Source organism: Dreissena polymorpha, chromosome 4, assembly GCF_020536995.1.
Source record: "Dreissena polymorpha isolate Duluth1 chromosome 4, UMN_Dpol_1.0, whole genome shotgun sequence".
NCBI classification, from domain to species: Eukaryota; Metazoa; Mollusca; class Bivalvia; order Myida; family Dreissenidae; genus Dreissena; species Dreissena polymorpha.
The window spans coordinates 7,638,538-7,655,556 of NC_068358.1; the positions used below are offsets into that span (position 1 = coordinate 7,638,538).

General features: G+C 31.4%; 1 protein-coding gene across 1 annotated transcript; it reads left to right on the plus strand.

The window, feature by feature from the left end:
- The first annotated feature begins 3,320 nt into the window (after positions 1–3,320).
- LOC127879594 (uncharacterized) lies at positions 3,321–15,069 on the plus strand. Its single transcript, XM_052426545.1, has 4 exons — positions 3,321–3,615; positions 10,123–10,166; positions 14,537–14,581; positions 14,800–15,069. Exons 1-4 carry the CDS (start codon positions 3,394–3,396, stop codon positions 14,894–14,896), a joined length of 408 nt encoding a protein of 135 aa, XP_052282505.1. The 5' UTR covers positions 3,321–3,393; the 3' UTR covers positions 14,897–15,069.
- The last annotated feature ends 1,950 nt before the right edge of the window (positions 15,070–17,019 follow it).

The following is a 17,019-nucleotide window of genomic DNA, read 5'->3' on the forward strand; positions in this document are numbered from 1 at the left end:
TGGAACTATCCATAGTAACAGACAAATAATTGTTTTGAAAACCTTTTAACTTGCTTGACTTGTGTATGGTAAAACAAAATAATGGTAAACTACACAAATTTTATCAGGATTCCAATAAATAATAATATTTTATATCGTTCTTCAGGTTTTTTCCTTCTTTGTGACCCGCCGAAAAATGGCCTTTTCCCCTCAGATTTTTTCCCCTCAGCTGGTTAATTTTCCCCTAGATTTCATTCCCCCCCCCCCCCACCCCAAAACAAAATATTTGTTTAACCTTTAAATATATAGATCTTCGTTAACCTGACCCAGTGGTGTAGAAAACAGAAAAAATAGGAAAATATTGCATAATTAAATCATCTGTTGTATTGAATTTGTTTTAAAAACAGTTAAATATGTTAAATTGATGATTTAAAACTTTCCTTATTTTTACCAAACTCCGGCGTTTTGCTTGATTTTTTCCCCAAAATCCGGCGTTTCGCGCGATTTTCTTTCCCTCAAAAAAAGACCAGGCCCTTTCCCCAAAATCAGATGAAAAAAACCTGTTCTTATTGTTGATTTTTCTTTATTTAAATGTGTTGTTGCATATGTAAACAAAGTATGTGCGCGCATACTAGTGTCGGATTAAACGCCGTATAATATAATGTATTTCCGTGACTGGTCGATAAAGGTGGTAAATGAAAAACGGTAATGGGAAATACATGTATGTTATATCATATACATGTCGGTCAGTCACTGAGTATGGTAAATGAAAGGGAAATTTCATATGAAAATGCTCTGTAACTTCAGTCTCTAAATACAGATAAAAAGTCACCAGAATGCAGTGTTTTACGTTTCTTTTTTAAAATGTTTCTAGGGGAAGAACCTTCAAACCCCCGATTGCAGGAGGGCAACACAACTTCGTTGGTCAATAACATTCGTAGATGGGCAAATACGCACCCCCTTTTCAAAACCCTGGCTACGGACCTGTTTTTATTGGCAGATTGGAGGACAACCGATTGTCGGACAACGACTCTCCGGTGAAATCCTTTAAGCTTAATTTTACTATTTTGTATATCCGGATTTCACCAAAGCAGTTTCGCTGTTCGACATCCAATCGACCTAAAAATCACATAAAACATTATACCCTTGCAAACACATTTATTCACTGAATATTTAACATTTAATTTTGACTAGACTATCTTGTTCCCCGGTTTGGACTTATGGCCATGGTTCCCGTACTCATCGTGTTGATCACAACTTCGATTCAACAGGTCGTCGAGCAAATTGTGCCTTTTAGGACAACCTACCAGCAAACAGTTAAAGCCACAAAGGCTAACTTTAAAATTATATGCCCAACTGAGGCTAATTTCAAATTTAAAACTGTCACAAAAAGCTAACTTCAAATTTAAAGCAACTGAATTTCAGTTAATGCCACAAAGGCTATCTTGAAAATAATAAGCCCAACTGAGGCTAACTTAAAATATAAAACTATCACAAAAGACTAACTTCAAATATACGGCAACTGAATTTTAATTATTCAAATTAGACCAAAATTAGCTAAATTGCAGAATGATAGTTTAATCCGTGGCTGACCCTGGGAAGCGGGCATCAATGCCAATTTAAACTATTAGAATATCAACTTAAGTATAAAAAAAGTTCTGTTGTGAGGTCGCTTTCCGCCGCACAAAACTGTATGTGGGAACCATGACGTCGGTGTTAGCGTGTATGTGGGAGCCACGACGTTCCGACTCCATGAGCATACAACCATGGAAACTGAAACATAAAACACACGAGAGCACCAAAGCAACACTTGTAATTAAACATGATAAAACATAAATTTTGGGTAAGTTGCGGGTGGGCTTAAAAAAAAATGCAAAATTGTCAAAGAAATTTTTTATGAACCCTTCAATTTTCGCCTGATCCGAAAAGAGGAAGTTGCAAAGCGGTGTAAACCCAACATCATCTCGATCAAATTAGCCCTACTATTTTACATAAGGCGGTGTTAAACTAACTCCGATCAAAATATCCCTATTTTTTTACAGTGCAAAACAGAACAGGACAGACCGCACTCCAATAACGATCGGTTGTCGATTAGCGATAACCGCTATTGTTTGTTCAAACTGCTTCTGTGAGCACTACTTTACAAGAGCAAACGTTTAAACGATACGCATGCCATATCGGCTTATGCAAAATACCGGGAACATATTTGTTGCTGAATTATGGGTTATGAAAGACAGCTTATCGATCCAGTGACTTCTCATTTATCTTCTAGATTTTATATATTTGTTATCAAGTTGTTAACACATGTATGATGTGTCACCGGATTAACGCGAGTAGGTTTATATCAGATTCAACATGCAAGTGTCCGAACATTTAAAATCATAAATAATTGGGCAAATGCGGATGTTCCAAAAATTTGTGTCACTAAAAAAATATTTAAGCTTACAATTGGGGTGTCAGAAAAATAAGAGTTATTATGGTGATGTTTCAGATTCAGAAAACTTAATGGCCCTTACATTAAATATTGACATTATACGATGATGTTTAATGACGCGGCGAGTGTATTTAATCTAATTAAGTTTCGAAATATTGAATACTTTATTTATCAAGTAACACGATAAATAAGAACACCCTGCCATTTGTTTTTCGAATTTGTGGAGGATTAAGATGTGGTAATGTAAGCAAATTATAATTCTATATCAGTAAGATAAGTTAATTGAGTTACTAAATGAGGCTAAAAAGTGTCATGTTTTGATAAATATTTTACATTTACTGTCGTTGTTATTTAGAAAAAAGCCTATTAAATTGAATGGAATAGCATTTCTGTAAAACATTTACTACACAGAAATTTGCAAATCGTTATTTACTACTTTATACACAATTAAGACCATTTGCATCAAGTAAATTATATAAGTGAGCATAACAAATATTTTACATTAGTGTTGTAATTATCGTTAAACATATTGTTAAAAGCTCTTGCAGCACGTACACCTCTAACTTATTAAGAAATTTAAAGGTGTTAATTAAACAGTTACTAGATGTTGAGATTAAAGAAACAATATTTGTGTATTAGTAAATGTGTTGAAAAGTTATCATGGTTTGTTAGAATAACGTGTTTATTAACAATAAAGTTGCTTAAAAATCATTATCTCACATATTGTGGTTATAGATACGTTGTTTGCAGTAAGATTTCAGTGACGTTTGTCGCAATAAAATTCGTCTATATGTTACAATTTTAAGCCCTCATGTAATGTTAGATTATAGTCAGTAACAATTAAATATCATATGATGCATAAGTGGCAAATACATTGTTGAAGTAAAAGTGGAACAGGAGTCGTTGGTGATACAATTAAAATGTAAAATAGTGATAACGTATAAAGACAATAGAAAAATTTAAAGAAATAAGTTATAAAAATGAGTCTGCAAATGACCTACGAACTGAAAACAGAGGAACTTAAGATGTGTGTAGATGAAATTTCCGATGCGCTAAAGACCATAAGTGCTCACCAAAAGAAAATTCAAGACAAACACAAGCGAAAAGAGGACGGGTACACCAGTAAAACTCTCGATAAGTTGGAAGCAGAGTATCGTGTAAAATGCATTGAGATAAAGACGAAATGTCAACATATGGAATCGGTATGTTAATTTGGATATATATATATATATATATATATATATATATATATATATATATATATATATATATATATATATATATCAGAGATTTTGAAATCGATTTTGAATATGATAGTTTACATTTGTTTTTATTACCAATGAAACCACTGGTAAAGTCCCAAATAAGGTTATAGCGTTCATCGTTTTTTCTGTTATTTTTGACATAACGTAAACCCATCTTAGACTTCATGTTATAACATGTTGAGTTTTCAGTCGGTTAACTCTTACTTGATCAAACAGAAACAATCTGACCCTCCGTTTTACAATATAATCGAACGCAGCAAAGATTTAAAATTTCAATATGGAAAGAAACAAGTTTTCTTTATTTTTCGCCTATCTAGTATTTAATTCATTGTCTGGTTAGTATCGGAATAATTCTTAAAGGCAATCGAACGTCAATAAATATCCTTGTTATACTAAAATGGAGAGGTTTAAGTGTTCTTGCATAGCACGTAAAGCGTAAATAATTGTAAAATTATTCCCGCTTTCAACATATCAATTGTATTCCCCGGATGCATGATGTGCGTGTTTTCCATAACAATCTGCACCAAACTTGAACACATTAATAAAAAAGAATAAATGTCAAACTTATAGTTTTTATATATTTATTCCGTGACAAAATTGACACAATGCGACAAATTGTTATATAGGATAAGTTTAAAATCAAGCGACGAAGGAAAAATCCAGGGACATGGCATACATTAAAGAGATATTATGGGCATCTAACAGTTTATAAGTGTCTATCGCAACCGTTCTTTATTTTTGGTGTTTTCACTTCATATACATTTGTTAATGCAGCATCAACATACTAAAACAATATCCCGGAAAGAGAAAAATAATGCATTTGAATATCAACCGTACTTTCGTGTTGACAACTGACGACAGAAATGATTCGATGAACGATGTGAATCTAAATTGCGTTTTAGTGCAGATTCGTTTATACGACACACAGACACTATTTTGTTTTACGGATCATTTCGGTTTAGAGGACTGGGTGAATCATGTAAAATATCGAATATAATATATAGTTTTTTATAAACAACTGTTCGCAAGATAAGTTGCAGATACTTGGTCAGTTACCACATTTTAACTACCTCTTTTGACCTGTTTATTCTTTTCAGCTCAATTCAACAGTGAAAAATGTCCATAATATCACTTTAACACGTTATCTTATACATGTCGCCAAGGAAGTAACTAAAACCATTGATCATACAATAGTACTTTTTCATAATAATGCGGTTTTCAATCCGCATGCCTCGGTAGGCTGAACGGAAACTGAATATTCTGATTTGCCCGTAGGGCCGTTGAATTACACATCTGTGAAAAATATCAAATACATTAAATAAGAAGACAAGATTACTATTGATGCAAAGCATCAAAGGGCGTCGGGAATTTCAGTGTAAAAGGCACTCAATGAAGTAACATGGAACGATTTTTTTCTACGGTAAATATTAATATATTGGCCGATTATTTTAAACAAAATAGAAAAAGATACTGGTATAACCATTATCTATGATTTTGTGTTATAACCCCCAAATAACCATTATCTATGATGTTGTGTTATAACCCCCAAATATTTCATAGTTCATTTTATTTACATTGGTTTCCTTTTTTTTACTAGCATCCGTGTGCAGTTTTCATTAATGGTACAGAACTGTGTAGGTTTTAAAAAATCTGCTTCATCTTGTAAGCGTAATTTCATATTTTTCTCAACTTCAAGGGGAGATAATTCTAAACTTATTCTTACGTTGCTCATTTACGATAGGGGTTGAGTATTCATTGATATGAAAACACTGTAAAAGTTTGAATGTTTTTACGAAACCCTCCACCCCCACCCTCTCACACATATATTTCATGGGCATAATAAAAACAAAACATGGGTACAATAAAACAGCATATTTATTTAAACTAAAATGTCTACATCAAAACAAAAAGTTAACATAGAACACAACTACAATAATTTGATTCTACTGGGGCTCGAACCTTGGGCCTCACACATGTGAAGCGAGCGTGCAACCACTACACTTCGGAACCGCTTGAAAAATCCCCTTCTAACTAAGATATTTATAAGTGACTGTAGTATAACGGTCATCAATAAAGCAATAAACCGTGTAATCGCTGTCGTCTTGTAAGATTGAAGAAAATACGCGTTAACCAAAACTCGAACAGCAAAAGTGTGCGCTATTGTTACAAGCACCACAAAATAAATATATTTTGATTATGTTTCGTTTTTATACAAAACCAGAAAGTTTCACCGGTTAGCGTATTTGCTCAGTCCCTGTGATCTTTTATTATTGCCCAGTCCCTGTGATCAGTTATTAATTAAAAGAATTAGCTTTGCATTATTGGCAATAACTGTTGTAGTAAATGTAATAGGCACAAATGCAGTACTTATTTACACTAATTGACACAAACAATCACCACCATGCAAGATATTCTGACAACAAAAATATATGCATTGATCCGTAAAATAACTTCTCCTCCCATAAGCAAAAAAAACGTATTACATACGAGTCGCCGCACTTCACTGCGACGCCGATAAGAATTATCAAAAGAACAAAGGAACAAGGTTTTGAAACCGCATGTTGCATGCTTAATACATTTATGCAGAACTTATATATTAAAAACCACGACTTATGTCAATTTAGGTTATTTTCAATTAGTATATGCTTTAATGTTGAACGTTTCGGTTGATATGATATAAACTTAAACGAATCAAAAAGGTGATTAATTATTTTGATCTATAATCCGGTAAAAAGATAACACAATTATGTTTGCTTATAAATAACATGTGTAATTAAAAAATGAATTAATTGTTGCTTATATTGCTTAAATTTAACGTGCATATCGCATCCCCCAAATCTGTGTTTCAAATCAAAATAAAGCACTTCATTTCCCACAATAAAATTAGCAGATACGTTTAACATATATTGTGTCATTGTCAAACTTCTGTGCTTCAATATAATCAAATGTTTTATGTAATTGTCTTGAACTGAGGTTTTTTCTTCACCAATCTTTGGAAATTGACCGTAGTTTTGTCTCGGTGGACTCAATTACAACATAATTTCTGATTTTACAAACATTAAATTATTATGATTATTTTAGAATAGAATTGGAGTTATGGTCTTTGAACGAGCATTTTATTATCATTGTAGTTGAAATATTGATGATTTTAACATATTTAAAATCATTGTAGTTGAAATATTGATGATTTTAACATTTAGTTATTCTCTGTGTTTGTTTCATTTTATTTCTCTTAATTTGCGAAGGTTACATAAGAATGTTGTATAACGTTGGCGAAGATTTTTATCCTTGGCACAATCGTTAAACGTTCTGTATTAAGTGCAACATACTAACCGTTTGAGATCAGATTCTTTAAAATCACAAGAAACTAATAATACGTTAATATTCTCAAAATATTGTATTTTATATTGTGTATAACCATATTATCGATTCTGTTAAAACGTATCAGTATAGGTTGTGCTGAAATTACCCCACGGTTACGACTATATCGTTTCCCAAGTTGAATTTGACGTGTTAAATAAACATTAGTTAGAAAGACCATGTCTAAAACATTATTTACTAACAGTATGAAATCTAGACATGATTTGAAATAACTTTGTAGAGGTCAATGATACGATATAAAATAGAAAATACAAAGTCTGTACTTTCTATGTGACTTCTAACAAATATAAAACGCCTGGAAATTGTAGTTTTAAACATGTAATGTTTTAAAGTACATTTGCTGATAGAATATGCACATTAATATATAATAATCAATTTAAAATAGCACACACATCCTCATTTCAAAAGGAAGAATACATTTAACTTAATTTTGTACGTTGAAGTTTCGGAAAACTTCTTCTGACAAGTGTTTGAATTCGTTCACACCGACTGATAGACGTAGAGAATAGAAAAGTGATTCGATTATATCATCATCTTCTTTGTACCGCCAATGTATGTAGAAGACCTTTCACACTTAATATGCGCTTGTTAAAAATACAAAAATTTTATTTGAAGATTATCAATTACGTTACCGAAATTGTTGTAGTATGTCAAATATATGCATATATCAAACGGAAACTTGGTGTTTATAAAACAGTTTAAAGAAGCAGAAAAGTATTCTCTGACGAAGTCATCAAATATTCATATAAACAATAAACGCAAATGAATACAAGACCAGTGAATATCACAACAATTGTGCTATGGCAAAACCTTACACGTCGTACTTTTCATTTTAATACAAAATACATCCGTTCGACTTAAGATAAGATAAGATAAGATAAGATTTATTTTGAGTCGGCAAGAGTTTAACAACAAACATAAGCTCATGAAGCTTGTACAACTATAAAACATGATGAATAACGATAACAAGTGTATAAAAGCTGAAAGACTGAAAAACAATTTGTTATTAAAAGGCAAATATGCATAAAATATATAGCATGCTATTATAACATCAGATATGGCAATTTAAAAGGTTCAGATATGTCTGCTTAATAAGTCTGATAATTATTTAATAAAAAAGAATAAAATATCCACTACATTTCTTGTAAAATTGGTAATAGGTTTAAACAATTGTTTCAAGTACAAAGCATATATAATAAGGCGTTTTTACTTGACATTTAGCATTTTATAAGCATATATACGTAAAAACATGTAAAGCATGTAACATAAAGCAGAAACGAGCACATTAAGTTTACGGAGCATACAAAACACATAAAGCATACAAGGCATGCGAAGCATATAGAGCATACACATCATGCAGAGCATACAAAACATACAAAGCATACAGAGCATACATAGCATGCAGAGTATACAAAACATACAAAGCATACAGAGCATACAGAGCATGCAGAGTATACAAAACATACAAAGCATACAGAGCATACACATCATGCAGAGCATACAAAACATACAAAGCATACAGAGCATACATAGCATGCAGAGTATACAAAACATACAAAGCACACATAGTATACAGAGCACAATAAGTATACAAAGCATACAAAGCAAACAAAGCACACAATGCATACAAAATATACAAGGTATACAAAGCAAAGAAAGTATACAAGGCATACAGAGCACACAGAACATGCAAAACACACAAGGTATACAAAGCGTACAAAGCACATAATGCAAATAAAGCATACAGAGCATGCAAAGCACACGAAGCACACAACTCATACAAAGCTAAGCAAAAAACTAACACCATATAACATTAAAGTGATATTATGGGCATTTTGCACTATTGAATTGAGCTGAAAAGAATTAACAGGTCAAAAGAGTTAGTTAAAATGTGGTGACTGATCAATTATCTGCTACTCATCTTGCTGCCAGTTGTTTATACAAATATATTTTATATTCGATATTCTTACGTGACCCACCCATTCCTGTAAGCCGAAATGATCCGTAAAACAAAATTGTGCCTTTGTGTCGTATAAACGAATCTGCACTAAAACTAAATTTAGGTTCAAATCGTACATGCATGATCAGTTGTCAAACGAAAGTACGGTTGATATTCAAATGCATTATTTTTCTCTTTCCGGTATATTGTTTTAGTATGTTGATGCTGGATTAAGAAATATAAGTGTATATGAAGTGAAAACACTAAAAATAAACAACGGTTGCGATAGACACCTAAAAACTGTTAGATGCCCATAATATCACTTTAAAGTAGAAAATGAACTTAGAACTAAATGATGTGATGCTCTCTTGCTGTGGAAATCCCATTCAATCTACAGCATTTGCACATACAGATTCTGAGAATGCATTAAAACAATAACTGCTTTAAAATATTTAAATGTTACGCAGAAAAGAAATAATGATGAGACAACTGCAGTCGCAATAAAAACGGGTCATTCATAAATACAAAATACATGTCGGAGAGTTTCCTGTATAATGAAATTAAGTCATCTGTCGGTGATCAGCCAAAAGTCCCCTTAAGTTGTTAATTTGACTCCACTGACCTCTTAAGCACATCATGGTGTGTTTGACAGTAATAGTACTGGCTTACTATTGAGCAGTCATTTAGGCTTAAGGAACCAACTGATATCAATATGGCGAACATAATACGGATAATATAAAGTCTTAGCCATTTTGTATGTAACGCAAAGTTGCAATAGCTACTACCAAGTAAGTCTCGGTCAGAAACTTGGCAGAAACAACTTTAAGTCTACATACCATTGTCTTTTTCTGACGGAACTTAGTTTTTCATAAGAAACTTGATTCGAAGAAAACATAGGCAACTGATGATGATCATTATAATGTATATGTAGCGTCATTTTTGGGGTATAGATTCTACTAATTGCATTATATATTGTGTCTCTATTTATTTATAAAAATCAATGTAACTCTACTTATATGCATTTAAAGTAATAGGTCAACTGCAATTATTACACGTTCCAGCTTATCCGATATAAATGCCGCCTATATTTTGGCAGATTCTCTAAAATAATTTCATTGTTACAGTTACTCCAGACAGTTCCTGTGTCAAACTATTCTTGGAGAACAAGGTATGTTTAGTTACACCAACTAAAAAAACTGTCTCGTTATATGTGTATCATTCGAGTAAATCATCAACATTCTATTGATGTATCGCTCAGACATATGTTTGACGAATAATTATTGTAACGCAATCAGTGTTTAGGTTATTTGCAAAAGCCATTGTCTCTTGAGATTAAAACTAAAAAACAATCATTGTAGAAAATATTTTATTTTGAGATCCGGCAAACAGCAAACCCATAATATTGGCAGTTTTTTTCCTTTTTCATATTTTCTCATTGTGTGCTGATCTTATATATGCGAAAACCATTGCATATATATATACCATTACGTCATTGCATTAGAGTCATTATGACTCGGTGACAAAAATGGTACATATAAAGCAACTGCGCCGTAAATATCGCTGTGTTTAAAAGATTAATAAACACAGACTTGTTCGTACAATAATTAAACTTAACGTAGCGTTTTGGAATAGTAGATTATTATAAAAGATGTTTTCACATGATGTCGGAATCTAACATTGACTTAAGTTTTCGGGTCCTTGCTGTTTCACGAACACGTAGTTTTCTCCCTTATCATTTTGACCTCGAAAATCTAAACGTGAATTCATTAAATAAATCTTTGCCTTCACTTTTTCTCATAATCTTATTTCTTGAAATAAAATATTGATTCGAACAAATACTCTTTATCATTTTTATACAGATCTTTCGGCAGTAAGAATTCCATTTCCGATTTATAGTAAAACATTGTAACACAAAAAAGGATAATATATAAACTTCGAAGAGAACGCTCTTAAAGTAGTGATCGAATACCATTTCTGTAACTGATTTGATACATTCATTACTATGCAATTGTGTAGACAAAGTTAAACAAAGATGGAAAACAACGACAATTGACAAGTTCATTCTTCATATAAGGCAAATAATCTGAAGATATGTGGTTTGTCAACATTGACAAGTATTTATTATTTTACGTGTAGGGCTACAGTGGATATAGCGATATGTAACTGTCAATAAAGATTTAGATAAGTGGTTCACTATTTACCACTCTTTAGACCCCATGTTGAGACTCAAAAATATACCACGTTTAATTAAATGATTTCACCACACGTGAAGATAAAAGTATAACAGACATTTTAATCTCCAACAGACAACATTTATAAACGCAGTTAAGGGGCAGATCCTGATTGAAAGAGTAGTTTGCTACTTTTGACCCTTTACGACCCTCTATGGCCTCTAGGTTGTCTAATAAATAATTCGTTCAATGCGATCTTTGTGATAGTTTTGATATTTGCTAAATTAATATTTCCAATAATACCAGAAGCAAAATAGTCCAGATGGACCAGACTAATTTTTCTAGCTCTCTGGTTGGTCAATTAAAGATTGTTCAAATTTAATGACTTCTTTGCAAAATTTTACTGGAAGGTAAATTAATTTTTGCTGTAAAGTCTAACTTATATGTGGATAATATTATTTTGTTTTATAAATAAATGCTCAACTGATTTGAAAAGTACAGGAACTTTTGACAACATAAGAATGCCACTTAAGCATTTATATTATTTTTTGTTAGCTTTGTTCAGAAGAAGACTCGTTGTTACCGCTTTAATTTTCGATATGTGCCCAAAACAAAAAGTATAGTGAAAATCAACAAAACACTATTCTGATGGTTCTTCAAGATTGCAATTCCATTTTACTCGATCTATATATCTATTCACTTTGAACAACTCTTGTAGTTGAAAACATATGAACTGGACAAATAATTTTAATAATAATATAAAATGAGCATACAAATAATGTACGTAACCAAATTTAAAGGTAATTATTAGCATAACACAAACAAATTAATGGAGGCAAACGTTATCGCTTTATCAAGCCAATAAAATAAATGTACCTAAATGTCCAAACTTCAAATTTTATAGTCAGATCAATCAGCAAAACGGGAAACAAGACTCAACATGTTATATTTATACAATTTCATAACATGAATCTTAAGGCGAATATAATAGTGAAATATATATTTGGACTAATTCCGCGTTTATAGCTTTATGGTATCATTAGATACATTGCCTCAACCAGATGAAATATTCATCAAATGAATTTTAATATGTGACCATATTGTTTGTTGGTTTTGAAAACCGTTTCATATTGTAAAAGGCCCGCCTTTGTTCAAATTGTTTTTTAAGTTATAGTACAAATTGCTAAGTGATTCATTGTCGCTTCCGAAAAAGTTTCCGGGTAATAGCATTAGTGTTTAATTGAGAGGATATTGATCGGTGCAAATGTTATTCTTTATTGTTAAATCAGATATTAAACAAACATTTACGCAGCATGTCTCGTTCACAGGTTGTTTGCATATCTTGCTTGCTTAAGCTACGATAATGGAGTCCGGCGTCGCATTAAAACGCATTAAAAAAGATATATCGGCAAGTAAAGTGCATGCTTGTATTTACAATGCTTTTTACGTAACAAATATCGAATATAAAGCGTTTGGATGTTAGCAACTGCTTCAATACTTTAAATAACGAGCTTGAGTTTGAGCACACAAATATTTGTCAAAACAAATTTATAAAAACGATTTTCTGTTTGAGAATCCCGAAATCATCCGCGGTGAATTAGATCCGATCCAGAAAATATGTATATTTAATTGTGATAAAACTCTTCAAAAGAAAGAATAACATTGAATTATTGATAAATAACAATGTGTAAACTGTAATAAAGTAAATGCCTTTTTTTAACAGTATTCATCTTATATGGTATTAGCACTTTATTTTTCGGTCACATCTCTGGGAGTCGGTAAGATTTAGTGGCGTTTGCTTTTTCGTCTTTATTTGGTATTTCCTAGCAAAGGACTAAATTGTGTAAACATGGCTAATTAAAGTTCCTCAATCAACTGCCTTTACCAAAAAGTTTCATCTCCTTTGATTTTTTTTCTTCTAATCCGTGTTCAGGTGCGAGTCCGATTCAATTTAAAACAAAAACAGAACAAGCTGTTTGTACGGATTCAGTTTCAAGTTTATTAAGGGATGCGATTGTGCAATCGTAGATCGAGAACCGTGTTTAGCATATTGTACTTTATATTGACTATAAATAATATTCAAACTCAATTATAATCAGTACGACAGTATATACAATGCTGCAATGTATTTTAGTTAAATTTAGCATTTCTAATATGTATATTTGAAGGGCACGGAAACTGTACTGATCAAGACATGTTTGCTGAAATATTCGTTAATTTCAAACTTTCTAACTTCATTATTTAAGACAATGAAGTAAGAAGTTTTTACACTTTTGACAACTATTATTCCTCTTTAATACGATTACCAAAAAATGTATTAAATAAAATGTTGTATATGTATTTGTTAGTGAGGTTTACTTTTGTAATCTTTACAAATACATGTCTATCCTATTGATAATATACATATTTAGTGCTGATGAATGTTCAGTTTCCTCTCTGTTATAATAGGACTATTATTAAATTTAAATCTTTTCCGTATTCGTAATATTTTATATACACTTCATGTTAATATTAACATTATATTTTGAAGGGGCCTTTTCATGTTTTGGTAAATTGACAAAATAAAAATAAAATTGTTTCAGATTCGCAAATTTTCGTTGTAGTTATGATAATTGTGAGACAACAGTAATGCTGAACATTTACCATGCTCTAAAATTCCATAATATGCATATTTTGACAACTTAAAAACCTGAAAATTATAAAGCGTTGCAACTCGAAACGATTGAATACTTTGGATAGCTGTGTTGTTGTCGTTATAGTTCGTGATACTACGAGGATTGCTTATATAAATTATAAAATACATAACTCATTGTATGAGCACGGATGGTCTAGTGGTCCACGCGATAGACTTTTACTCCAGGGGTCAGTGGTTTGAGCCCAGTTGAGGGTTACTTTGTTTTCTTTCTTTAATTTTATTCTTGTTTTTTTTTACTGAAGCTTTTTAGATCCAATGTTTACATTTGTCAATATAAAGCATAACATAGTAGTAGTAGTAGTAGAAGTAGTAGTAGTAGTAGTAGTAGTAGTAGTAGTAGTAGTAGTAGTAGTAGTAGTAGTAGTAGTAGTAGTAGTAGTAGTAGTAGTAGTAGTAATAATAGTAGTAGTAATATTAGTAGTAGTAGTAGTAGTAGAAATAGTAGTAGTAGTAGTAGTAGAAGTAGTAGCAGTAGCAGTAGAAGTAGTAGTAGTCGTAGTAGTAGTAGTAGTAGTAGTAGTAGTAGTAGTAGTAGTAGTAGTAGTAGTAGTAGTAGTAGTAGTAGCAGCAGTATTAGTAGTAGTAGTAGTAGTAGTAGTTGTTGTTGTTGTTGTTGTTGTTGTTTTTGTGTAGTAAAGGCAATATTATTAGTATTTATTTTTATTCATCTAGACATACAGACAGATTGACAGAAGACAATGATGTGTTGACCACAAGGTAATTAATTATTAATTGTGTTACCATGTGTAGAAAAAAAGCACATTAATCACATTTATAAAATAATAGTACAACTATTCATTAGACTAAACACTTTTCGGTAAAGGCTTTTTAAATCATTACATCCAGACTCTGTTATACAGCTACCCGTGATTATTAACGGGGAGCCACTTGTTGTATGAGATTGTTAATGAAATTATAAAACATATATTTTGAAGGTTACACAGCCTCGAGGAGTACCGACGAGAAGAAAATACACGGTATGCTACTTTGAAAAGAAAACACTTACCCTTAATGACATGCCGATGTCATTAATTTTGTATTGATTAAAATCGTTTAAATTTAATTTGATGTAATCAATAAAACAAAAGTATACATGCATTTATTTGTATGAATGCTAGTGAAACAGTTTTAACAAGTAAACAATGGTTTAAGTCTAATACATAAGTTTAGATATATACAGTATTTTATTTAAATCCGAATCAACAGCAAACGGAGATAAATTTATTTTTATAAAATTTCTGAAGTTGACCAAGTTCGAACAAGACAAGAATTAACGTACGTCTTTGAACACTATTTATATTTGTTCAATTTTCTTATTTAGATGTATATTATAGTTATAGTGATCTTGCCTAGCACCTAATAAGATGTCATGTTGATAAAAATAATAATCTTTACAGGGAATGATTTCAATGTGTAAATAATGAATTTTGTTTGTATATAAATCCCGTCATACATTATCTATGTCGGTTAAGCTTTATTATATAGTTTAATGTGTGTTATTTTTATTATGCAATTTTCAAAAGATACAGAAAGGTTCTACACGATATGCGCATACCGTAATTACTCTAAATTTTCGGACACTCGTAATTTCTGATTATTTGTCGGACTGGAAAAAAAAATAAGTGTCCGAAAACTTAGAGTAATTACGGTAATATTTATATCGGTTTTGTAACTGCACATTCAAAATGTATCTATTTCTTTAAATGAAAAATTTAACTTTCTGCATGTATATGCGCTTGTAAATTCGTGTGTAGAAAGGCAGAATATCTTTGGTATTTTCATAGTTTATATGTTTATTGCTTTTTGTTGCGATATCGTTCTAAATTAAAATACCAACAGCATGGACTAAAAAGCATGTTGCAAAAAGCTTATAACATTTGGAAAACCAATACATTATACCTTTGAAGATTCCAGAAAGAAATAAATCTGCTCCAAACTCGCCTTCAGAAAAGTGAACGTTATCGGTGAGAGCAAGAAATGAAGTATACTAGTATTTTAAACTATATACTTGTTCAATTTGTTATTTCAATTTTTAACGAAATACTATTATTTAGGTCAAAAACCGATTAAATAAAATTTCGAAATAACACAGTTTGATAAACATATTGTACTTTATTTCAAGTATTCATGCTGTGTAAATTGTGTCTAATAAATCCCGAGTGACGTCATATGCGTATGTTTTGTTATAGAATTGAGCAGGATTCAACTTACAGTTCCCAATTACTAAGGGTGAAATCAGAATTTGAAGATATGCAAGCAGTCGCGGATGAGACCAGCTCCAAGTAATGTTCACGAAAGTACCCTTTTCCATCGCCGCTCATATGCGACAGTAAAACAATACGTGTTTTAATAATGGTTGCACTAACATTTTTTGTTTATCCTAAGGTTGTTTATTTTAAGTGAGTTGTATGTCAATCTTAGGTTTTTTTCATGGACATCAGAAAATTAATCTTATTTGAAAGATTGAACCACAGCCGCTTTTGTAAAATATGCCATGCTTTCAAAACCAAAATAAACACATAAACAAAAAGCGAAGAAACCAAGTAAATCAATCGCACATTATAAATATGCCTTCTCAAAAAAGGTATTCGTGCCCAAAAAGGATAAACGCAATTAATTGATTTTGTAAATTGCAGATCATTTTTATTAAAACATACATTTTTTCACTAAAAAGAATTTCAGAATGGCATATGAAATTCCACTATAAACTTTAGTTTGCCGCTCATATTAAACACTCAATCAATTTAAATGTTTATTAAATATTCCATGTTTTACATTTTTATAAAAGAAACAAAAACTATATATAGACCTAACACTTTCCTAAATGGTTGTTGTAATCATTATACACAAACTCTCCCGTACAACCGTCCGTGACTTTGGTTGAACTACTATGCTTATGAAAATGTCTATGAAATTATACAAAGCATATTCTGAAAGTTACAAAGCCTCGAGGAAAACCTTCGTCAAAACAATACACGGTCAGTGAAATTTCATTATAATCAAAAGCTGCTCTTAATGACATGTGCATGCCATTTATTTTTTATTTTCAAAATAATTTTACATTACTTCAAATTATACAAAAACGTGTGCGTGACTTGATTTGTATGAATACTAATGATGTTCTAATAACTTACTTCTATAGTGCATGAGTCAGA